Raw genomic sequence first — 25,000 nt, 5'->3', positions numbered from 1 at the left:
ATATCACGATATTTTGCGCATGCGCGGTATCGGTGCGGCTTTAGGTGACGTCTCTCAGCTCCCGGTTAACTTCTCGTCCATGGAAAGTCGCACAAACCCGAGAGAAATACACCACAGTAAATATAATGGGAATAATTTAATGTTCCTTGGGCGGCCCGGTACCATTTGGTCCGCGGCCCGAGGGTTGGGGACCACTGCGTTACAGGACACTCAGCAGCCTACAAACAGCCAGAACCAACAAAACGCTTGAAGAAGAGGAAGAACATTAACATTAGCGAGTAATGTCTTTATTAGCGTGAACTGCAGGTTCATTAGTAACGGTTCGTTAAAGGTAAATAACATTAACTAAAGGTGTGGGAGGGGCTAGTGCTCTCACAATCCTGTCACTCACAGAGAATGGGCCAATCATGAGCTTGTGTATGTGGAAGAGACCTGGAAAAATGAGCAAACTGAAGAAAATCGGGCAAAAACCTTACAGAGTTATAGGACTTATAATATGACAAGAGGCCAGTGAGGTTGTGAAGTTGTTTGTGTTCACAGGAAAGAGGGTAAGTCAGAGTTTCTCAGCTGGACTTCTTACATGAGTGAAAGTTTGTACATGAACATCTGAGAGAGTTTTACGATTCTCTGACAGGTGACTGTAACCTTGTCTCTCTTTAGCGCTGATGGAGTCCGAAGCACTGAGGTGGCCTGTGATTGGCCGGGGAGTGAGAGGGGGCCAGGGTAAGGTCACTGTTAGGACTCTGTCTCTCTCTGACAGGAGCTCTCTCTCTCTCTCTCTCTCTCTCTCTCTCTCTCTCTCTCTCTCTCTCTCTCTCTCTCTCGCTCTCTCTCTCTGCCTCCTTGCTGTCTTAAACCCCACCCCACCCCCCTTTTCCCCTAAACTACTCTGTACTGGTCTTGTGTGTACTGTATGCGGTTGCCGTGTTCGTACGTATTGTGTACTGTGTATTTCTGTCTGTATAAAGTTTGGTGGATGTGCTTGTAAGTTTGTGCATTCCTTTCTTCTTTCTCTTAACGTTTCCTTTTATCTTTCTTCCTCTCCCGAATATCTCAGTCACATGTTTCCTTCCAGGTTTGCTGTTTATGCTGCTTTCCGAGTTTCGTCTGCCTTCGAAAACCAAACTAATCACGTACTAAGAAAAAAAGAAAATTAAAAACAACAACAACAAAAATCACCAGAGGTTAAAAAGCTTTGGGGCATTCTAGTGAGCGGATAACCCATGTCTAACCTTCTCTCTCTCTCTCTCTCTCTCTCTCTCTCTCTCTCTCTCTCTCTCTCTCTCTCTCTCTCTCTCCTCTGTGTCTTGATATATACACTTATATACATACATACACAGACATGTCTTGACTTATGTATGCATATATGTGTCATGTGTCTCTAACTCCTCCAGTGTAGGCTCCTCTCTTGCTCTCTTTGCCCCTCCAAAATCCTTCCTGACTTTAACACTTTGGCCCTGTCTTTCTGTCTCCCTCTCTCTCTCTCTCCCTCTGTGTAGGTGTCTATAGTCAGCCTTATAGCTAATGCGCTGGGGTACTCAGACTTGGGCCCCATTAAGTCCCTGAGGACTTTGCGGGCCCTCAGGCCCCTGAGAGCTTTGTCCCGGTTTGAGGGAATGAGGGTAAGATCCATAGCTGCCCAGTGCATGTCCCTCACTCTGTGACAACACGACCGCATGCTAAGAACCACCATATAGCAAAAAAAAAAAAAAAAAAAAAAAAAGATAGCAATTTGAAGCTAGCGGGCAAAAGGACAAAGGAGTTTAAGGACATCCATATTACACCACTGAAACTAAGACACTAAGATGCATGCATTGTAGACAAATACATGCGCATGGAAATGCATGATGCAGCTCTAAATATTTAGATAAGAACTTTTATCATTAAAGTAATTAATTTAAAGTCCCTCTGAACTCAGAACTTAGTTAAAACTATTTTCTTCTGTGTAACACCAGTTTGTGGGCGGAGCTTTGTAAGAAGACGGTTTTGTGATGTCATGACATTTGAATATATAAAACACGAGAGAAAAAACTTTTTTTTTTTTTTTTAAATAAAAACTAGTTTATTAATCTTAACAAGCAACCTGAGTAACAGAGTGATGATAATAATAATAATCAGTAAAGACATGACATATCTTTAATCGCAGCATCGGGCTCTTATTGGTTTTTTTTAAGAAGAATTAAAAAATTTGGTGATAAAAAATTGTTAAAACTTTTGCATTGTTCCTTGTTTCTTTGTGACAGTTCGTTTGTCCACATGTTCAGGGGGACTTTAATGTTAATATTAGATGAATAAATGAACAACAACTTAAATAACTAGCTGCCTCATCACAAACAAACAGCAGATAAACTTTTACCCTTAAAACAGATATGAATGTGTTCATTTCTGTGGGGATAAAGACTCATGCTGCAGCAGTAATGCAGGAGCTCTTCATGAAGTGTTAAACAGCCTCAGCACTGTTCGTCTAAATACTTCACTCACACTCCGTCTGACCATAAACCCTGCCCAGCTTCCTGACCCCGCCCCTGACCACGCCCCTGACCACGCCCCTCACCCCAAACACCGTACGCCAAAGCCGAATCCTAGCTCATGGTTATCTGAATTAGTTGTGTGTTTATGCTTCAGCTGTTGCAGAGGATGTGATTGATGAGATGAAACAGATTAAATAGTTCCACACTGAACCTACAGTTACACAACAGTCACACAACAGTCACACTACAGTCACACAACAGTCACACAACAGTTACACAACAGTCACACTACAGTCACACAACAGTCACACAACAGTCACACAACAGTCACACTACAGTCACACAACAGTCACACAACAGTCACACAACAGTCACACAACAGTCACACAACAGTCACACTACAGTCACACAACAGTCACACTACAGTCACACTACAGTCACACTACAGTCACACAACAGTCACACAACAGTCACACTACAGTCACACAACAGTCACACAACAGTCACACTACAGTCACACAACAGTCACACAACAGTCACACAACAGTTACACAACAGTCACACAACAGTCACACAACAGTCACACTACAGTCACACAACAGTTACACAACAGTCACACTACAGTCACACAACAGTTACACTACAGTCACACTACAGTCACACAACAGTCACACAACAGTCACACTACAGTCACACAACAGTCACACTACAGTCACACAACAGTCACACAACAGTTACACAACAGTCACACAACAGTTACACAACAGTCACACAACAGTCACACAACAGTCACACAACAGTCACACTACAGTCACACAACAGTTACACTACAGTCACACTACAGTCACACAACAGTCACACTACAGTCACACAACAGTCACACAACAGTTACACAACAGTCACACAACAGTCACACAACAGTCACACAACAGTCACACAACAGTCACACAACAGTCACACTACAGTCACACAACAGTTACACAACAGTCACACTGCAGTCACACAACAGTTACACAACAGTCACACAACAGTCACACTACAGTCACACTACAGTCACACAACAGTCACACTACAGTCACACTACAGTCACACAACAGTCACACAACAGTCACACAACAGTCACACTGCAGTCACACAACAGTTACACAACAGTCACCAAGTCACTAATGTCACTTTTGTTTGCAGTTTGTTTCCTGTAGTAATTATTACTTGTGGCCGTTTTTTTCACATACAACATAATTTAAACCGGATTGAGAAAATCTCCGTCACACAGATACATAAAAAATAACGATCTCCTGCCGCTTTGCCGCCAACGAGTGCAACTGTAGAATAAACCTATAGCTTATATACACGACTGTAATCTTTATAAATGTCATAACGGCATCAAAGACTGTGTTCAGATTAATCTGATTTAAATTGCACTGTGATGCATGTTTCTGTCCAACACACAGCCTGAAGCAGAGAGCTACGCTAACGTGTAGCATCTGTACATTCAAGGCCAGTGTACTAGATGCTTCTATAGAATTATTTGGGACAAACTTCTGTCCTGAAACACACATAATCTGTTATTAGTGGGTTTTAATACAGTGTAACTATTACATTTTATTATATTTATATTATATACAAATTCGAGTTATACCTATTGTTTATATTTGTGTATAATAATAATAATAATAATAATGATAATAATAATGATAATAATAACAATAATGAAAATTATTGTTATCATTATCATTATTATTATTATTATTATTATTTTTATTGTTATTTTTATTTAATAACAATAATAATAATACATTATTATTATTTTTTATTATTATTATTATTACTATGTATATATTACTATTATTATTGTTGTTATTTATTTATATATTATTATTATTATTATTATTATTATTCTATAATATTTACATACATGAGAATTACACTGTGCTAACGCCCTTAGACTAAATAAATAAAAGACACGGTATAAATAAATAAATTAAAAACACCTTTAAGTTACAAAATGCAGCTATAATTGGCTCTAATCTGTAATAAATGAGATTTGTTCAGTACGTGGTGAAGATTCACACTTTTACATGTAGTCAGTATGTAACACTAGGTGAGCAGGTCAGTGTGTGTTTTGGAGAAGAACATGGCCACAGGTAGGTAGTAGCCTTCATGTCCTGCTACTGACTCTGCATGATCTGCTGCTGGCTGCCATCTCAGAGCTTCATCCAACCAGTCAGTGTGTGGCAACATCATCGCTTCTGTGTGTATCATGAGAACAGTCTGGACAGGTGAAGCCTGAGTAGATGCCTCCTGGCTTGGTTTGTTCACTACCATCAGCAGTACACTGGTATGGCAAGTGTGCAAATGTATTTCAATTTAAATCAGAAATAAAATGTCCGTAACTGTTTAATTCAGAGATTCAGATATAAAAGTCAGTCCTATGATGATGGTCTCCACAGATTTCCACAGTCTACCTCTGCAGATCTGGACTGAAACATCATACAAACATTTCTGCTGATCACATGTCAGAATGATTCTGCAGTCTAATCCAACGTTTCTGCAGTTCCTCAAACACAACTTTAGTTCCTACCTGCAGTTACATCCCTGTAAACACACACACACACACACACACACACACACACACACACACACACACACACACACACACACACACACACACACACACACACACACGAGATCAATGACATCTTTTAGCCACAACACAAGGACAATAACACAATCAAGGGTGACCATCATCACTCCACAGTGAACAGAGCGACTAACTGCAGCCATGCCAGTGTGGAGCTGTGGAGCTGAACATGATCAGTGAAACTACTGAAACTTCTCAGACATTATGAGAACATGGGAAGTGTCTTCTGGGGAACTTGAACTGATCTGATCCTCTCACAATCACCCCAAAACAGATCTTTATATCTAAGCTCCAGAATTACTGACACCCTTTTGGAAAAATGAGCTTCAGTCCATTCGTCTTATATATAAAACATTTAGAGCTGCTGGATGTTCCTAAGTTTTTTAAATGGACATTTCCTTTATTTCTTTTCGTTTTCTTTTTTTCTTCATTTTTTAATTTTGATCTGACCACAAAAACCTCAGGTGATGAGTTTAGTGAGTCGAGTCTCTGATTATTGTCTGAAATGATTTTTAAACGTAACGGCAATTAATCAGCTGAACCGAACAACACTTTGCATTATTTAATTATTTAAATATTCATTAGGGCTTTCGGTCATGTTTCCAAATGTTCTGATGGAAAATAATACTTTTAGTCTAACCTCAATGTTCTTAGATGGTTTTATTACTCAGAAATTCTAAAAGAAATTAAAACATTAAAAAGTAACCAAAAGTAAGATTTACTGCTACAGTACAAATTATTATTATTATTATTATTATTATTATTATTATTATTATTATTATTATTATTATTGTAGGAGGTAATAATATTCACAGATATTTTAGGTCTAAAACAGTCCATGACATTTAAACATTGTCCTGAAAATCTGGAATTTATCTTCATTTTTTAATTGGAAATAAACAGAAGTTTCTGGAATTTTACAACAAAGAAAGTAAATGTTTAAAGTCTTGAATGTTTAGTATTAAAGTTTCTGCACGATTTTAACTCTATTTAAATGTAAGTAACTGTGTAATGTTGAGCACGTTAACTGCTTTAGACAGAAGATCAGATCTCCATTTATAATCTCCTGGGTTGGTGATCAGACAATGATCTAATCCCGTCTATACGATATAAAACGGACCATGATGCTTTGCACGGACTCGAGTGCAGACTGTTGTTAAAGCGAAACGGGAACGTAGCGAACCGTAAAAAACGTTCAAATATTTAAACGATTCTACGTTTACTCAGGTTGTTGTCAGTAATATAATTTAATAATAGCTTTGTATTAAAGGAGAAGTGAATGGTTTCAGTCTCAGACTTTTAATCTGCACTGTACACATTAAACAGTAACACTACATGTATGTACTAATTAAAGAGCTCTGATTAATCAGGTCCGCTTGTGTAGACAGAAATGGCTGCAAGCTGCTGTGACTGATGTATCAGCCATGTTGGACTGAGCACTAGAGGTCTTCTCGGGTCTAAAGAAATGTAACCTGCCCCGAAGTGACCCGAAGCACTTTTTACCCGAACCCGACATGAATAATTGTTTTTTTTAAAGAAAGACCCGACCCGAGACAAACCCGAACAAAATAGACCCGAGTCCGACCCGATGGCAATTTTTTTTAACTCTACACTAAAGTATTTATTTATAACTCTACACTAAAGTAACGCTACACTAAAGTAACCGCTACAGAGTGGATTCAACATTGATTGACAGGTCTGTTTCAATGAAAATTAGCTTACCGCCAGCCACACTTCACCAGCCACACGTCACTAGCCACACGTCACCAGCCACCCGTCGCAAGTGGTCTTGGCAAACAGGAGAGGTTGGAAAAGGACTCGAGTCGAGGCACACACACGAGATACAGTAGTTCGGGTCTTCTCGGGTCCGTTCGGTAAAAACACATTCGTTTTAAATTACCGAGACCCGACGCCGCTATTATTACACCGACCCGTGTCCGAGGTACACGTGAAACTTTTAGACCCGAACCCGCTCAGACCTCGGGTCAGACCTCGGGTTTTCGGATCTAAGTGGACCCATGAAGACGTCTAGTGAGCAACACTTAATGGGATAAATCAGGATAACGGTGGATATGTAACACCTGGAATTTATAGAGTTGTGAAGCTGCTTTGTGAGGGAGTCCATTGGGAAAAGTTATTTAGTTTATTTAGAAACAAACTATTTAGTTCATTCTATTTTTTAGGGGAATTTAAAAAATTTTTTTATTGATAATTTATGTAGGTTTGGCTGTTTCCATAAAGGGTGTCTGTAATTCCGGGGGTCCATATAACACGTTTTATACATGATCTACAGTGCAAATTTCCAAAAAGCTGACTAAAGAGCCACTTTTTGGATCTGTTATAACTTTACTTGGCTATAGCTTTGATCTGTAGTATGTATTACAGCCAGTGTAATGTATGACACTATGTTCTGTCCTGTCTCTGTTAGGTTGTGGTGAACGCTCTGGTGGGGGCCATCCCATCCATCATGAACGTGCTGTTGGTGTGTCTGATCTTCTGGCTCATCTTCAGTATTATGGGGGTGAACCTGTTTGCTGGAAAGTATTACTACTGCTTTAATACGACGGAAGAGGCGTATTTCGAGACCACGGACGTCAACAACAAGACGGAATGTTTTGCACTCATCAATTCCAATCACAGTGAGGTTCGCTGGAAAAACGTCAAGATCAACTTTGATAACGTGGGCGCTGGATATCTGGCACTCCTACAAGTGGTGCGTTTACTTTATCGTTTTATTCAAACGTCACTAAGAGAACTTACACTGGACCTTAAAGGTGCAGTAAGATATAAGATTTGAGGCTTTTAAGGATAATAAAATGTGACTAATTGTTTTATGTATGGTTCATTAATCAGGACTTAACATCAGGAGTTAACATTATACAGAGACGCGAAGGGAAAAAGATCCTTAATAAACTTCTCCAATATTTCTAACCAAAGCTAAAAATTCACTTTGGATATATCAGCTTTTCTGCCAAGAGAATTGTATTTGTGTATTTGAGCTTTACTCCTTTATCTGTAGTAAGCCATGAAAGTTGGAAACACATAAAATATTAGACAGACAGGACCTCTGATAAAGCCTGAGGATCCGATCACAGCATCTTTATGACATAATCATAAAGCCCAGACCTGCCATTAGTATAAAAGCACTTACACACAAAATCTTATTTAAAAGCTAACTGCAACGTTCCTGAGTGCACAGTGAAGCTCAGTGTAGGTTAGTGTGTGTAAATATCTTTACCTGTCTACGTATATCTTATCTTTACCTGAGTTTAGTGTGTTGAGAATGTGGAATAAAGCAAAGAATTTACACCTTTGTTCTGATATTCTGCTGCTTTAGGCCACATTTAAAGGTTGGATGGACATCATGTACGCAGCTGTGGATTCCAGAAAGGTAAAATGCATTTCTGATCTTATGTATGTTTAATTTAAACACCTTCACACTATTTATGTTCTATACTGAAAGTGACGTGACATACGGCTAAGTACGGTGACCCAGACTCAGAACTCATTCTCTGCATTTAACCCATCCAAAGTGTACACACACACAGCAGTGAACACACACACACACACACACACACACACAGCAGTGAACACACACCCGGAGCAGTGGGCAGCCATTTTTATGCTGCGGCTCCCTGGGAGCAGTTGGGGGGGTTTGGTGCTTTGCTCAAGGGCACCTCAATCGTGGCCTTCCCGAGACTCGAACCCTCAACCTTAGGATTATGAGTCAGACTCTCTAACCATTAGGCCATGACTTGCCCTTATTTACATGCAGTCTAAAAGAAAATAATTTTGTAATCCATTCTGGGAGGTAAAAAGATAAGGAAAGGAAGACAAAAACTCCCTGAGATGACATGAGAAACCTTGAGAGGAACCAGACTCAGAAGTGAACCTCATCCCCATCTGGGTGACACTCTACAGTAAATAGTGTAAATGTAAATAATGTCCTTTCTACGACAGTTTATAACAGTGCAGCCGAGAGCTCCTGAGGAACTAATGGGTCATCATAAACTCTGAGTTCAGCTCAGACCTGATTGCTGATAAACACCAGAACATACAGCTGACTGACACAACATTGGTACAGAAGAAGACATGACAGTCTCCAGGTGGCTTCATACACAACAACCCCATGAGACACTGATGACCATGAAGATCAAGCCCTGGCAGGGCGACCACCGGGTGATGAGACTCCAACCAGGGGTAGAACATCAGGATGAAGGAGCTTCAGAAGAAGAAACAATGAGGCTAGGAACTCGGAACACCGGGAGCTCTGGAGAGAGAGAGAGAGAGAGAGAGAGAGAGAGAGAGAGAGAGAGAGAAATTTGTTAGGTATGATTGTAATCAGGTGATGGACACTGTACATTATGTGTAAAGTGCAGACAGGGACAGCATAACTAAAAGTCTAGAGCCAGAAGGCACTTACTGTAACTCGTACACAAGTTGAGAAATGTTCAGGATTCACCTTAAAACAGTCCAATCTTAACAACGCTGATGTTTAACTAACCAGCTAAACACGGAGAACTGTGAGGCTTACTGATGGAACAGTCTAATGAAGACGGAATTGACTTCTCCGTCTGTCCAGGGAAATGACGTTGTTCTGTCACTGATGTAAACCACCACTGAGACTCCGGTCACATGATCACACCTCGTACAGAGAAACCGAATGAAATGAACCAATGTTGGGAAAGAGAAGAATGCACAGGAAGATTCACGACCAAAAACATGTCATAAACAGTGTTTACTGCAAGCAGCTGCTCCTGTGGAGCTCTGGGCAGGACCGGGTTCTCGAGAACGTTTAATTAAGTCGTCCTGTACGGTTAGGTACACACTATAAAGGAGAATATCTCTAACATGATTTTATATATCTGTTTTTCAGATAAACTGTCGTATCGTTGTCCATAACAAATAACAAGAGTGTTTGTGCTGATTGCTTTCAGGTTGAAGATCAGCCGAAGTATGAAGACAATCTGTACATGTACATTTATTTTGTCATCTTCATCATCTTTGGCTCGTTCTTTACACTTAACCTCTTCATCGGTGTCATCATCGACAACTTCAACCAGCAGAAGAAAAAGATAAGTCTTCTATTTGTTTCATTACAATATTCAACAACTTCTTTTCTGTTTACACCTGAATGTGTAATTATGTCCCAGTTCTGATGACGTCTCAATCAGCATCACCAAAAACCATAATGCTCTTCATCATTAACATTAGCCTTGGCTAGATTATGCTAGTGCGCTAGTTTCCTGTCCGTTTCAGATCTCGGGCTCTACACAGTCGTGGTCTTACACATACAGCACTTCCTGTGTATAAAGTGGGAGTTTGTCAGGTTGTAACCAGTGTCATTTTGTCCTTATACTTTGGAGGTCAGGATATTTTCATGACAGAAGAACAGAAGAAATACTATAATGCTATGAAAAAACTGGGTTCGAAGAAGCCACAGAAGCCCATCCCCAGACCACAGGTAGGACAACGAGCAGACTCGAGCCATAGCACATAAACAAATAAGTTCAACAAAATCTTTCATTTTGTGTTTCTTTTTGTTTTCTAAATTCCTTTCTACTTTTCTTTCAGAACAACATCCAGGGGATGGTGTTTGACTTCGTCACTCAACAAGCCTTTGACATCTCCATCATGATACTCATCTGTCTCAACATGGTCACGATGATGGTGGAGACAGATGACCAGTCACCAGAGACAGAGAACATTCTGTACTGGGTCAACTTTGTCTTCATCGTTGTCTTCACTGGAGAGTTTGTGCTGAAGCTCTTTGCACTACGACATTACTACTTCACCAACGGCTGGAACATCTTTGACTGTGTGGTGGTAATTCTGTCTATTGTGGGTGAGTAGAATGAAACAAGGTGGATTAACAAAGTGACATTAAACAGAACACAGAACACAAGGCTTGTGGTGGGAGCGGAGATTTTTCCTGCTGTTTTATGAACAAAAACGCTGGTCTGTAAAACTGCCTCATATCCTCATATTTTTTCGGGAAAATGTGAACTTCATATTCTATAACAATGCCATAACTGAGGTACAAATAAAGAGACATTTACAGTGGAAGCTGCTGGAGTGTGACTCAGAGGGGGACCTGGTGAGAAGGGGTGTGGCTATCAGGGACCTGGTGAGAAGGGGTGTGGCTAACAGGGACCTGGTGAGAAGGGGTGTGACTAACAGGGACATGGTGAGAAGGGGTGTGGCTATCAGGGACCTGGTGAGAAGGGGTGTGGCTAACAGGGACATGGTGGGAAGGGGTGTGACTAACAGGGACATGGTGAGAAGGGGTGTGACTAACAGGGACATGGTGAGAAGGGGTGTGGCTAACAGACCTGGTGAGTAGGGGTGTGGCTACCAGGGACATGGTGAGTAGGGGTGTGACTAACAGGGACATGGTGAGAACGGGTGTGGCTAACAGGGACATGGTGAGTAGGGGTGTGGCTAACAGGGACATAGCTCAGATGGGTTGAGGCTGCAGAGACCTACTACGACAGACAGAGATGCACCTGACACCAGACACCTGACACCAGACACCTGACACCAGACACCTGACACCAGACACCAGACACCAGACACCAGACACCTGACACCAGACACCTGACACCAGACACCAGACACCTGACACAGACACCAGACACCTGACACCTGACACCAGACACCTGACGCCAGACGCCAGACACCAGACACCTGACACCATACACCATACACCAGACACCTGACACCTGACACCAGACACCTGACACAGACACCAGACACCTGACACCTGACACCTGACACCAGACACCAGACACCTGACACCAGACACCAGACACCTGACACCAGACACCTGACACCAGACACCAGACACCAGACACCAGACACCAGACACCTGACACCAGACACCTGACACAGACACCAGACACCTGACACCAGACACCAGACACCTGACACCAGACACCTGACACCAGACACCAGACACCAGACACCAGACACCAGACACCTGACACCAGACACCAGACACCAGACACCAGACACCTGACACCAGACACCTGACACCTGACACCAGACACCTGACACCTGACACCTGACACCAGACACCTGACACCTGACACCAGACACCAGCTCATGAACAGATTAAAATCTGAGGGCACTTTTGCTCTTTTCCTACCACCTGTATAGAAACACAGCTAAGAGACGTCCAGGACGAACTGACTGAGCTTTTATTTCATTTTACACACTTCTGTTTTTTTGATTAGTGACCTTGATTTCGCTCACGTACTTTTCTGCATGTACCACCATTAATACTGGGTCCTAATGACCTAGCTGTGAAGAGACTGAGCAGTGTTTAAGACTGGTTTATTCAAGCTGTTCAGTGTTGAAGGGATGACAAGCGTGGGGATGGACCTGTTAATCACAGGTTTGGCTTCACAATCAGTCTAACACTGTTCCCCCTCCACAGGTGGACAATTCAGTAAATATAATCCAGAGCCATAAAATTACATATGATCCTTTTTCATATCTTTTTACAGTAAAAGTAAAACTTGTAATAGTTGTTAGTTACACAATGCGTTTAATTGACCATGACCTCTGTTTCTCGTATCTCAGGTATGTTCCTGGCAGACCTGATCGAGAAGTACTTTGTGTCACCCACTCTGTTCAGGGTGATCCGTCTGGCTCGAATCGGTCGTATCCTGCGTTTAATCAAAGGAGCCAAGGGGATCCGGACCTTACTGTTTGCCTTAATGATGTCACTTCCTGCCCTGTTTAACATTGGCTTGCTGCTTTTCCTGGTCATGTTCATCTTCTCCATATTTGGTATGTCCAACTTTGCTTATGTGAAGCGGGAGATCGGCATCGACGACATGTACAACTTTGAGACGTTTGGAAACAGCATGATCATCTTGTTCATGATCACCACATCCGCAGGGTGGGATGGTTTGCTTGCTCCCATCCTCAACTACCCACCTGATTGCAACCCTGATAAGGAGAACCCAGGAACCACAGTGAAGGGTGACTGTGGCAACCCTTCTGTGGGAATCTTCTTCTTTGTCATGTACATCATTGTGTCTTTCCTGATTGTTGTAAACATGTACATTGCCATTATTTTGGAGAACTTTAGTGTTGCAACAGAAGAAAGTGCTGATCCATTGTGCGAGGATGACTTCGAGTCCTTCTATGAGATCTGGGAGAAATTTGACCCGGATGCCTCACAGTTTATTACCTTTGCCAAGCTCCCAGATTTTGCGGATACACTGGAACATCCTCTACGTGTTCCTAAGCCCAATATAATCGAACTTATTGCCATGGATCTACCCATGGTGAGTGGCGACCGTATCCACTGCTTGGACATCCTTTTTGCTTTTACCAAGCGTGTCCTGGGCGACAGTGGAGATCTGGACATGATGCGTCAGCAGATGGAGGAGCGCTTTGTGGCAGCAAACCCTTCCAAAGTGTCCTACGAGCCCATTACCACCACGTTACGCCGAAAGCAAGAGGAGGTGTCAGCCATTGTGATCCAGAGGGCGTACCGCGGCCACCTCAAACGGCGGGGTTTTGTCTGCAAACGCCGGCCTGCCAACAACAAGCTGGAAAACGGAGGGACAAATCAGGATAAGAAGGAGGACACCCCCTCTACTGCGTCCCTGCCATCCTACGACAGCGTAACCAAGCCTGAGAAGGAGAAGCAAGACGACAACAACGAGGGAAAGGGGCGTAAGGAGAAGGGCCGAAACCAAAAAGACGTCAGGGAATCTAAGTGTTAAAGCTGCAGCTGTGGAACACATGGACAGCAGAAACAGTCATGATAATTAATTTATTAACTGCAATTTCAAGCAAAAACAAGCAGAAACCCTAAAATCAGACTACACAGATGTGTGTACAGATTAATTTCATTTGCAAGTAAGAAAATGATATCTTAAAATCCATGAATAAAAGGACAAGAAAAAATTGTTTACAAACTTCACAGGTATGGATTCAATGGAAAGCACTGGGGTTTCTTCAACGCTTGACTCTTTAAAGTTAAACCAAACATAATCAGCTCCCTGTGAGACACTGTTGCATCAAAACCTGAGTTAAACTAAATCTAATAGGATCTTTCACAAAGGACTGATACTTGATAATCACATATTAGAGGGCTACACTTCAGGATGGAACCTGTTGCTTGTATGAGGAAACCGAGGAGGAAAAAATAATCCCAGCATGGCGTGTCGTTCCAATAATCCGGAGAATCTCGTGCCGATGCTGTGTGTTTATAAAACTTTCCGTAAAGGAAACGAACACTCAGAGAAGAATCGGCTTCTAAACACGAACAGCAGAGAAATCTGCACTCTTTCATTTCAGACGAACTCTAAGTTGATTGTGAGCGTGAGCAGAGATCAGTGGAGTGTGATGAACAAAATCATAGAGCTTGGCTGATTCTAATGGTATCTCTGTGTTAGTCAGCATTAAATATACTTTACATGGTCTTTACATTATTTGAGCGGCAAAAAAAAAGGAAAAAAGAAAGGGAGGAACAGCAAAACACCAACGAGAGCGTAAAGAAAATCGACATTCAGCGTTTTGCCCATGTCACCCTCAGTAACTGTCATCATAGATTTGTTATTTATACTTATGCATCAAAAGCTTTTTTCTACATGGGCTTTCACAGTGATAAGGAAAGGAGGCAAATGCCACGTGCCTCCGACTATTTCCGACATTTCAAAATTAATAATAAATTATTGTGCTTGTTCAATGCATAGAAATGACTTGCATGATGGCATGTTTTGATCAGAAATTCTTGCATGAATAATCATAGTCCACAAAACATGAATACAGACAACCACAGTGGCTTGATGGTACATTAAAGGCTGTCCACTGGCTAAATTAAGTTAAATCTGACAATGCTGAAACTGTAATGACCCTAAAATCATGATATGTCCTTTAACTCGCCGATTTTGGGTTAAGTAGCTACCAAGAGCCTCTTAACTGACTGAAAAGCAATGATGACTGAAAGCAATGTGACACACTGGTGAGGAACATACCACTTTTTTGCTGCTCAGGAGATAATGTGTATGGACAAATGTGTGTGTGTGTGTGTGTGTGTGTGTGTGTGTGTATGTGTGTGTGTGGCTCCTAAAGTGTTTGTTTTCCTTTGATTTGTATGCAGCAATATTGCTTACCTTACCTACAGCACTGGCCTCTCGGTGCCCTGTAGATGTGTGGCTAACGAAGCGAGCTGCGACCCTGGGCTGCGACCTGCTACACGCCGTTTCCAAACCGGAGTAAGATTCAGAACGTAGAAGTTGTTTTTAATTGAATTTCAAAAAGTAACTATTTCATTACTCCACTCCATCGGATTACTTTATAGAGCTCGACTACGTCTACACCCGTGTGTTTTCACTTTAGTTTATGTTGTAGAGATGTTTTTTTTTATGTCCCGTACATCTTTGCAGTAGGACTCTGAGAGGCAGTGTATTAGAAAGCCAAAGAGGTTTGTCTTGGTAGTTTGGCTGAAAAAGGTCTCAGGACCAGGCTGCGGTCGCACAACCAGCCACACACCAGACCGATGCTTGTTTAGTTTCCCTCATTTTTCTCAGGATACAACACAGATTCATCATGCTAACGGCTAACAGATGATAATGAGTCGAGTCGTAGGGTTACGAGTCAGAGCTGAGCACCGCTCCAAGCTGCTTCCAGCAACGAACCTTCAACAATAACCGCAGTAATAATTAAAAAGAGAGAATTCACTGTGAGGCGATTAGATTAAAAGAAGACGGATGTAAATCTGGCATCACCTGTGAGCAGTACTCATCTCTGTTGCTTTGAAGAAAACCAAGTTTGTTCATTACATAACACACTAACATCGTAACCCGAACCCTGAGGCAGATGACGTAATAGTGGGGCACTGCGTAATGACGTCGCCTTCCCGAGCCCCCGATTCGTCCCGTCCGCTGCATGTGTGATCAGCGAGGACACTGTGGGAAGAAAAGGAAAAAACAACGAAACACACAACACCATTTGCACTCGTGCAGCCATCCAGGACAGACTGTAGATTATGCATTCATTAAAATCTAATTTAGAAATATCGATTCTATTACAAAAAAAAAGAAAACAAATTTTACAAAAAAACAAAATGAAACTAAACACTATTGTACAGTACAGGATATGATGCGAACGGCACAGAATGCCGAACGAGTTAAGAATGAACTTTTTAAGAAGTCTATAAATAATGTAATATATAATTTTATTTTAACGGCATGCAAAGTTTTGTGTAAATACAGAAATACATAAAAACTACAGCTATTAATCTAATCCTGAAGACGAATAATAATAATAATAACCTGAATAGAATGGCTTCACTCTCATCGCCCAGGTCTCACTTGGTTAGACTGTGAACTATTTGGTAGAAGGAGTAGATTTTTTTTGAGTCTCTTTTCACAATTAATAAAAAGGGGAATCGAATACAAATATATATTAAAATGCAAAAAAAAGTATGTAATTCTATATATATAAGATCGAGGCGTATATATAGAGCTTTACTGTATATGTATCTATGTATACATGTATTTGTACGTGTGTGTATCTATGCACACACACACACACACCTATGTATGTATATATATAGACATATACATGTAATTATTAATATTATTATTAAACCTCCACTGAGTTCTGACCTCTGCTTGGGGTGGAGGGGACGCGCCACTGACTGTCCTTCGCTCATCTTACCTTTATTTTTGTGCAATACGTTCAGTGAACGACCAAAACTCTGGCCTGTCCCACACACTGTGTGTGTGTGTGTGTGTGTGTGTGTGTGTGTGTGTGTGTGTGTGTGTGTGTGTGTGTGTGTGTGTGTGTGTGTGTGGGCGGGTCTACTGCTCAGTGCATGGTGAAATATTAGCTGCTTATGTCGCCTGTATTTGGGAGGGGAATGCAGTACCAGCACCTCACTTTCTACACTTATGTCCTGTGTGCCTGTGTGAAGAAGCCACTCTTCACCACACACACTCACACACAAACACACACACACACACACACACACACACACACACTACATGACACACACACATTTTCTCCTCCCTAGAGATCTCTATTTACTGATGCAGACTAAAGAGTTTTTTGATTGTGTGTGTGTGTGTGTGTGTGTGTGTGTGTGTGTGTGTGTGTGTGTGTGTGTGTGTGTATAGGGAGGATTGGTCACTTTGTGTGTGTGTATGTGTGTATGTGTGTGTGAGAGAGAGACAGATGTGGCTGAACTCTAGAGCATAGCTTTTTTCCTCATTAAGGTACACAGCAATGCAATTTATATGGTTCTGTTCAGGCTTTATGTTTTCCAGTTTGTTCTTTAAGTTCCTTTCAGGTGCCTTTTTGCTGCCGATTTTGTTTGATTAAAAAAACTTTAGACAATGATAAGTTGAAATTATAAACAAGTGGAGCTTGTTTAAAAAGAGCACTGAGAAAAAAAATAAAGGATGTCTGAGACGTCCAAAAAAAAAACCTAAAAAAAAAAAAAAAAAAAAAAAAAACCCACAACAACAAATGAACAAAAATCCCCTTGACTGGCATCAGCCTGACTTTATCCTCAGAGGTTGTAGTATAATGTAGGGCAGATGAATGGAGATGTTCTCCTAAAGGTTTACTCTGTGGAGAGATGTGCAGTCTGCCCTCAGTGCTCAGCTTCTGCCCATTTCTTTATTTTTCTATCGATAATAATTTGTGATTTTTTTTTCTTGGTAGCATGACTGAGATGCTCTTTGTCTCATTTGCTGATTAATAATTGGAAAGTGCTTCTTGTTTGACAATGTTGTACTCATCTCTTGCCACTGATGTTGGAGAGACGATGGTGTGTTGCACAACAGCTTGAATTTAGCGAGAATCAGTGAAAGATTGTCTTCATTTGAGCACGAAACCTTTTTCCAAACAATAAAGCAGCCTTCCAGTTAATCCCGAGTGCTCGTGTCCTTCTGTTTGTGTCTGTGTGATCGTTTGGATTTCTGTCTTAAGGCCTCAGCATAACTAACCTGGAAATGAAGACTGTGATGAAACCATCCTCCTGTACTGCAGGTGGCACTGTGACTGAGCCAGCGGAAGCTTATTTCCACCACAATGAGAATATTAAGGAAATTGAGGGTTGAGGAAAGTGAAATCTGTGTGAGGTTTGACACCTTCTTTTACTGACATCACAAAATGAAGGTTTTCATCAGTCACAGTTACATCACGCTGTCTGTGGAACTCAACATCATCTCCACATGAAGCATGCTGAGGTCTTAGGAAAGAAAGTGCAGCATGAGGCAATATTAGAACATGACTAGTGTTACAGCCTGGTGTGTAAACATAACCTTCCCTTTAGTTAGCTAAGCTTCAGCTGTGAAGATTCTTACAGTGAAACAATTTTATTATCATTTTTTTATTATTAAATCCACTGGTGGAAAATGCAGATGTTCTATAAACCTGTGGATTAGTTCACATGTGTATTGTTAAACTGCTAGCAGGCTAGTTACTTAAATAATGAAGAGTTTTATTAAATAAAAATTACACAGTTACTGAAAATAAACTCCCAGTTTGTCTAGGGTTAGGGTTAGGATTAGGATTAGGGATAGGATTAGGGTTAGGATTAGGGTTAGGATTAGGATTAGGGATAGGATTAGGGTTAGCCTAGCCCTAGCCTTAACCCTAACCCACTCATGTCGGTCTTTTCTCACGATCCCACCACACATCATATTTCTCACACAGAAAAACGGACTATTTATCATATATTTAATAAGCCGCATCACCCGAAACGTATCAGTCCGCACCGCTGTCTCTATGGAAACGGGCAGGAACCGAGCGCGTCTCCCCTGAAGTTCTTAGTGGAGCCTGACACTTATCAGCCAATCACAACAAGAGGCTACACAACAGCCAATCAGAAAACAGCACTATTGTATCTGGGTAAGATTTAACAACACAACCAATAAAAAAAAGCAGATCCTGAATTGTTCATCATCGTCCTCGTTCACCCACAGAGAAAAGCCCTGGAGCTGCGAGCATCACTTTGAGCACAGAGTAAGTCATGATCTCCTGTTTAATGTTACAACTCATTCACAACGTGTTTAACACAAACAATGACATTGTGACTGCTGTTAGAGACGTTTCCCAGATCATCAGCAGGAGTTTGTCATCAGTGTCTGTAACTTAGTCAGCAGTTTTACAGCCTGGTCACTGACAACACCTGCTCAGGACATGTAGTCTAGGGTCAGTGGGTCTCAAACTGGGGCCCTGAGATGGTGCCAGGGGGCCCAGGGTCACTGACAACACCTGCTCAGGACATGTAGTCTAGGGCCAGTGGTTCTCAAACTGGGGGCCCTGAGATGGTGCCAGGGGGCCCCGGGTCACTGACAACACCTGCTCAGGACATGTAGTCTAGGGCCAGTGGTTCTCAAACTGGGGGCCCTGAGATGGTGCCAGGGGGCCCCGGGTCACTGACAACACCTGCTCAGGACATGTAGTCTAGGGCCAATGGTTCTCAAACTGGGGCCCTGAGATGGTACCAGGGGGCCCCGGTTTTATGACATTATTTTATTATCATAAAATAATGAATTTATCATAAATTCTGTGTAATTAAATCTCAGAAAAATGAGGCTACTAACCCACAGCACTGCACTTTATAATTTAATATGTTTTGTTTAATGAATGTTTTATGTCATAAATTTTCTTTGGGGGGGGGGGGCATTTAGGGATGCATTATATACAAAGGGGGCCGCACGCCGAAAAAGTTTGAGAACCACTGGTCTAGACCTAGTCATATTTAAAATGTCACTCTTGCCTGTCTTCAAAACCTGAGAGCCCTGTTTAACAGCTCACATTGTCTCAATGCAGCTTTACAGAAATAGGGATAACATTCTGTGGTAGCCTAGTGGTTAAGGTGTTGGGCTACTAATTGGAAGGTCTTGAGTTCGATTCCTACGTCCACCAAGCTGCCACTGCTGGGCCCCTGAGCAAGGCCCTTAACCCTCAATTGCTCAGTTGTATAAAAATGTAAGTTGCTCTGGATATAAGGATGTCTGCTAAAATGCTTTAAATGTAAATTCCTAATGATCAAACCTGAGGTGACGGTGGTGAGGAAAAACTCCCTGAGATGATATGAGGAAGAAACCTTGAGAGGAACCAGACTCAGAACCTCATCCTCATTTGGGTGACACCTTTCTCCAACAGTTTATAGTTGTATAACTGAGAGCTCCAGAGGAACTAACAGGTCAGAGTCATTTCTGAGCACAAAAAGCTCTCGGTAACCTCATTATTTTAATGTTAGTTAGCTGGGAAATAACAGCTTGAGCAGCTCTTCATGTGTTTTGGGAGCTGGTCAGGTCATGTTGGACTAAGTGGGTATTCTGAATAATGTCTGATGATAACTCTTCAGAGTGAAGATCTGAAGTGAAACTGTATGGAGTCGTGTATCTTATCAAACTGAGCACAATTTATGTATGATTGAATGACCTTTTTTATTCTGTTAATTCTTTTTCTTTTATTATTCCTTATTTCCTTTATCATTAATCATGTTTACCTTCTGCTCTGTGTTTATGTTCTGTAAAGCTGCTTTGAGACAATGTCTATTGTAAAAAGTGCTATACAAATAAACTTGCATTGAATTGAATTGAACCTTTGCTAGGCTTTCTGTAGAGTTAGGTTAGCCTAGCTAGCTAGCTAGCTTCCGCACTGAGGTGATACGATACAAACTGTACTGATGTTTAGCTAAGTAGCTAATGTTATAAACAGTTTACATCAATGAGTTATAGATAATTAACAATGCAGTTCTTTGGGTGGAAATGATTAGAATATAAACAGAAGACAAATTTTAAAAAGGTTTTTTTCTCAGTCACTCGTTCAAGCACAAATCGGCCAAATATTTGAATCGGTTCTTTAATGATGGGTCTTTTTTAATCTTCGTTTTTTTTAGGTGAAAGTTGTGAATTGTATTTTTAGTAACTTAATTTACTGTTAAGTCATGAAAACATAGATCATGTTAATGAGACGTCCAGTGTAGATGTAGTGGAGACATTGGTGCAAATTTTGGGAAGATTATCTTAAGCTCTTGACCTGAATCTGAAGGTTCCTCTGTGTTGTGCTGCTGCCATGTGATTGGCTGTTTTTACCTGAGAGTAAATATAATTATCATCACTCCACAATCACTCCATGGCAGTCGGAGTGAAACATCTTCAATAACAAAAGAAATAGCAACCTCTGAGACATGTCTGTTCTCTTCAGCCATTCAGTGATGTGTCTGTGTGTTGTGGTGTTGGAGAGGTTTGGAGACAATAGGACATCTGTCTCCCTATATGAGACACACAGGAGCTTCAGGACAGCTTTGGATTTCAGTCGTTGGAATTTGTGATTTTTAGAAAACATTTTCTAATCTAAATTCTGGTCTATTATTAGTATTTTAGAATTGATCAGTCTCTGAGTGTTTCTTTTTTTAATTGTAGACATTATTAATCTTCCCTTATTAACACCTCTGTGACACACACCATGTTTCAGTTCAACACCGATGTGGGAAAAGTTTAAAACATACTGTATATTTAAATATGTTTAAATTAATATATAAAGTGTAGTTCAGATATTAGATAATGAGATATAAAAATATTATAATATATATAAATATTATATTAAATTCTAAATTAAATCCAAAATTTATATTTAAAACTGTAGTAAAATGAACTAGGAATAAAAACAGTGTTGAAAAACACACACCATCTATTTGTAGCTGTAACGACATCATGTATTATTTCAATGGAAAAAATGAAGAAGTAGGTCTTCAACCGCCGCTTGAAAATAACCAGTGACTCAGCTGTTCGGACCTCTAGGGGAAGTTCATCCCACCACCTCGGTGTAGAACAGAACAGAGTCTTGTAGTAAACTTCCCTCTTACCCTGAGAGATGGTGGGACCAGTGGGGCAGTGCTGTAGATCTGAGGGTGTGAGGTGCAGTGTGAGGAGTGATGAGGGCTTTGGGGTAAGAGGGAGATGGTCTGGTTGTGGCTTTGTAGGTCAGCATCAGTGTTTAAACCTGATGTGTTCAGCTACAGGAGCCAGTGGAGGAACACAGCAGTGTTGTGGTGTGGAGAACTTAGGCAGGTTGAAGATGTCACACAGCTGCATTATGGGTCATTTACAGAGGATGAATTGTTTTCATATTATAACCACTGTGCTAAAGTTCTCAGTGTTCATAATAATTTATTTTCCAATTTTCTGCTTTTTATAATCATTTATAATCCCTCTCTAGTGTTTATAATGATTTATAATACCTGTCTAAGTGTTTATAATCATTTATAATCCCACACTCACTGTTTATAATGATTTATAATCCCACTTTCAGTGTCCGTAATGATTTAGAATCCCACTCACTAGTGTTTATAATGAATTAGAATCCCATTTTCAGTGTTTATAATCATTTATAATCCCACTCAGAATCTTTCTAATCATTTATAATCCCACACTCTTAAGTGTTTATAATGATTTATAATCCCACTCTCACTGTATATAATGACTTATAACCCCACTTTCAGTGTTCGTAATCATTTAGAATCCCACTCACTGGTGTCAGTTTTCAGTGGAGATTTTATTGTACATGAATGGTTCATAAAGCAGAAGTTTCCAGAATTAAACACACAAAATTTCTGTCAATCACTCTTTAAATTCAAGAAGAAAAAAAAACGACAACATACAAACACATGAGGTAGTGTTTTTTTGGACAAGTATTAAACTACAACCACACAGTCTTAACAATTATTATTACAAACTTATGAATTAACACACTTGCAGCATTTATGACTGATCTATAATATATGATAATGACATATAACATATGATCTATAAATCTATTTAAATCTCATTTTTGATAAAAATAGACGTTGTAAGTTAACGACATTCTATTCCTGTGGAGCAGAAACTCGAGGATCAGAAGTTCAGCATTTTGGTTTTATTTTATCTTAACAACTCCTCGTGACTTGATAAACAATAGCAAATAAAAAGAATGATTCACTAGGACCTTTAAGTGACAGTGTTCACATGACACATCTGTTACCACACACACACCACTACATTCATCAATCGGCTGCATGATGAGTGTTAATGATTCTCAGTGTGAACATTTTTTTCCATTAATAAAACAGAAAAGTAAAAAAAAGACATTTTCATTCCTCAAGCGTTTCCCATCATTCCTGAGATCATGTAGAGACATTTATGATTTGCAGAGTCTCTTTCTGAAGTTTCACAAATTGCATATTTCTCATAATACTTGTGCGAGTTTATGTCTAGAGTACATAAGAGGTTTCCATTAAAACATCATGTTCTTAAAGAAAACTTGTAAACGTTTATATTCTAAATTCCTGAGTATTTTCCTGAGAATAAATTCCTGACTATTAACCTAATCTTTACACTTTTCCCTCCTTCCTTCTCTATCTTCACTGTCCACACTGGAATTTATTGACTGGTGTGGGGGATTAGTGCTTGCTGTGGCTTGGGCTTCACTACCCTGATTGATTACTTACAGAGCGGGGGTTAGAGAACAATAGTCAGTCTGAGGAAAAGGAAATGTAAAGCTCTAAGGATATAGTCTGTGTTTCCACCAAGGGTTAGGAACCTTCTGAGGAACCGAGGAGCTCAGATATCTCCTGGGTGAGAACAGCAGATTGGGGCAAACAGCAAAACAGCAAACATGGAGGAAGCTGATAGAAGTTGATCTTTAATAGTTCTGTCTAATCATGAAATTAATATCACTAGCCGTGTTTGCACCCTTCAAGCTGTGTGATGTTCTAATTCTGATATAGTTACTAGCTAAATAAGAGACTGTTGATCGACAATCAATAAAGTTCATTAAGCCAAGTGCCGTTCCACATTGTTCCTGTGAAAGATTCAGGAAGTAAAATGGCTCCTGACTCCAACCCACCATCACACATGAGTAGTCTAAGGCATGGGTCAGACTCGCCTCTTTTATAAAAATATGCTCAATAAAAATATCATGCATGGATTGACTTGAACTACAGCTCAGAATCTACACTTAGCCCTGGTGCCTCTGGCGATAAATCATATATTCCTAAATAATTCATGCCTAAATAAAATGTTCCCCGGTTGGAAAGTTCCTAAAGTAAATGAGCTCCTTTAAACCTTTCTACGCTTCGATGGTAGAAATGGGTTTAAATTTCTTTAGTTCTTGAAAAGGTTCACTGAGGTAGAAGTGTAACTGTTGGCTGTGGGTTGAATGAAACCTAACAGCAATGTTCAGTATGTAAAGCAGGAACATAAATGGCTCCTAGATGACCTCACCATCGCAGTGGGACAAAGTGGTGCTGTGTGGTGCTTGGGCCAGTTTGTGAACATTCTGACAGACCTATCTGGGAAATAAACCTGCGTGAATTCTTTAAAATTCCCAATAATAAACTAAAATCTAATTGAACAACTAACATTCTCTCATCACCACTATATCATTCTCTTTCAAATGTAGAGCGATGAACCAACTGCTGTAAAAACACTCCACTAGGTTGTATAAATCGAGCCCCCTCAGGGGTAGGTGTATTGCTCAGCACCATTATAAGAGGTTGTCTCTGAGGGCTGTGAATAGCTGCTCTTCCTCACCTGGTCTACCTTCATGTCTGGTCTGAAGTGCTGTGGATCTGCACTGCTATTTGGGATACCACTGCTGATAGGATGCTCAGTGTTACCCCTCGCCGTGTAAGGTGACACTCTGGTGCTTTTATTTAGATCGAATCCAAAAGGCTTGTTGTGTTCTTGTGTGTCCTCGGGCCGCTTCAGTGCCTGAGCGCTGTGGGTGGTATGGAGGCTGCTGCTTATAGGTGGTAGCAGGGAAGGAGAACTAGGGGTGGTTAGACCAGGGGCATAGGTATAGACCGGGGCAGGAGGCGGGTAGCTCGTCGGTAAGGCAAAAGCAGGCTGGTGCAAGT

The 25,000-nt window shown here is 40.8% G+C and overlaps 2 protein-coding genes across 11 annotated transcripts in view; one reads left to right on the top strand and one right to left on the bottom strand.

Annotated features, from left to right (window-relative positions):
- The window catches only part of scn8ab (sodium channel, voltage gated, type VIII, alpha subunit b), a 94,817-nt gene that overhangs the window by 66,746 nt on the left and 3,071 nt on the right, over positions 1–25,000 (top strand). For 6 of the 10 annotated variants that reach the window (XM_027157279.2, XM_047813988.1, XM_047813991.1 and 3 more), the window contains 7 exons: positions 1,500–1,622; positions 7,541–7,825; positions 8,450–8,503; positions 10,050–10,187; positions 10,472–10,576; positions 10,687–10,957; positions 12,697–16,926. In XM_027157279.2, the coding sequence (XP_027013080.2) occupies positions 1,500–1,622; positions 7,541–7,825; positions 8,450–8,503; positions 10,050–10,187; positions 10,472–10,576; positions 10,687–10,957; positions 12,697–13,853 (2,133 nt within the window). In that variant the 3' untranslated portion in view covers positions 13,854–16,926. Of the gene's footprint in view, positions 1–1,499; positions 1,623–7,540; positions 7,826–8,449; positions 8,504–10,049; positions 10,188–10,471; positions 10,577–10,686; positions 10,958–12,696; positions 16,927–25,000 lie in introns of those variants that run through there. The other 4 variants (XM_047813994.1, XM_047813993.1, XM_047813992.1 and 1 more) reach the window with 2 other exon arrangements.
- Positions 24,543–25,000, bottom strand: part of si:dkey-195m11.8 (fidgetin) — a 2,870-nt gene continuing 2,412 nt past the window's right edge. Inside the window, exon 2 of the mRNA XM_027157329.2 lies at positions 24,543–25,000. This exon is cut by the window's right edge and continues 405 nt beyond it. Coding sequence (XP_027013130.2) covers positions 24,600–25,000 — 401 coding nt within the window. The 3' untranslated portion in view covers positions 24,543–24,599.

This window comes from Tachysurus fulvidraco, chromosome 5 (genome assembly GCF_022655615.1).
Source record: "Tachysurus fulvidraco isolate hzauxx_2018 chromosome 5, HZAU_PFXX_2.0, whole genome shotgun sequence".
NCBI lineage: Eukaryota > Metazoa > Chordata > Actinopteri > Siluriformes > Bagridae > Tachysurus > Tachysurus fulvidraco.
Note: the sequence above shows the minus strand (reverse complement) of the source record. Positions and strands in the feature narration are given on the sequence as shown.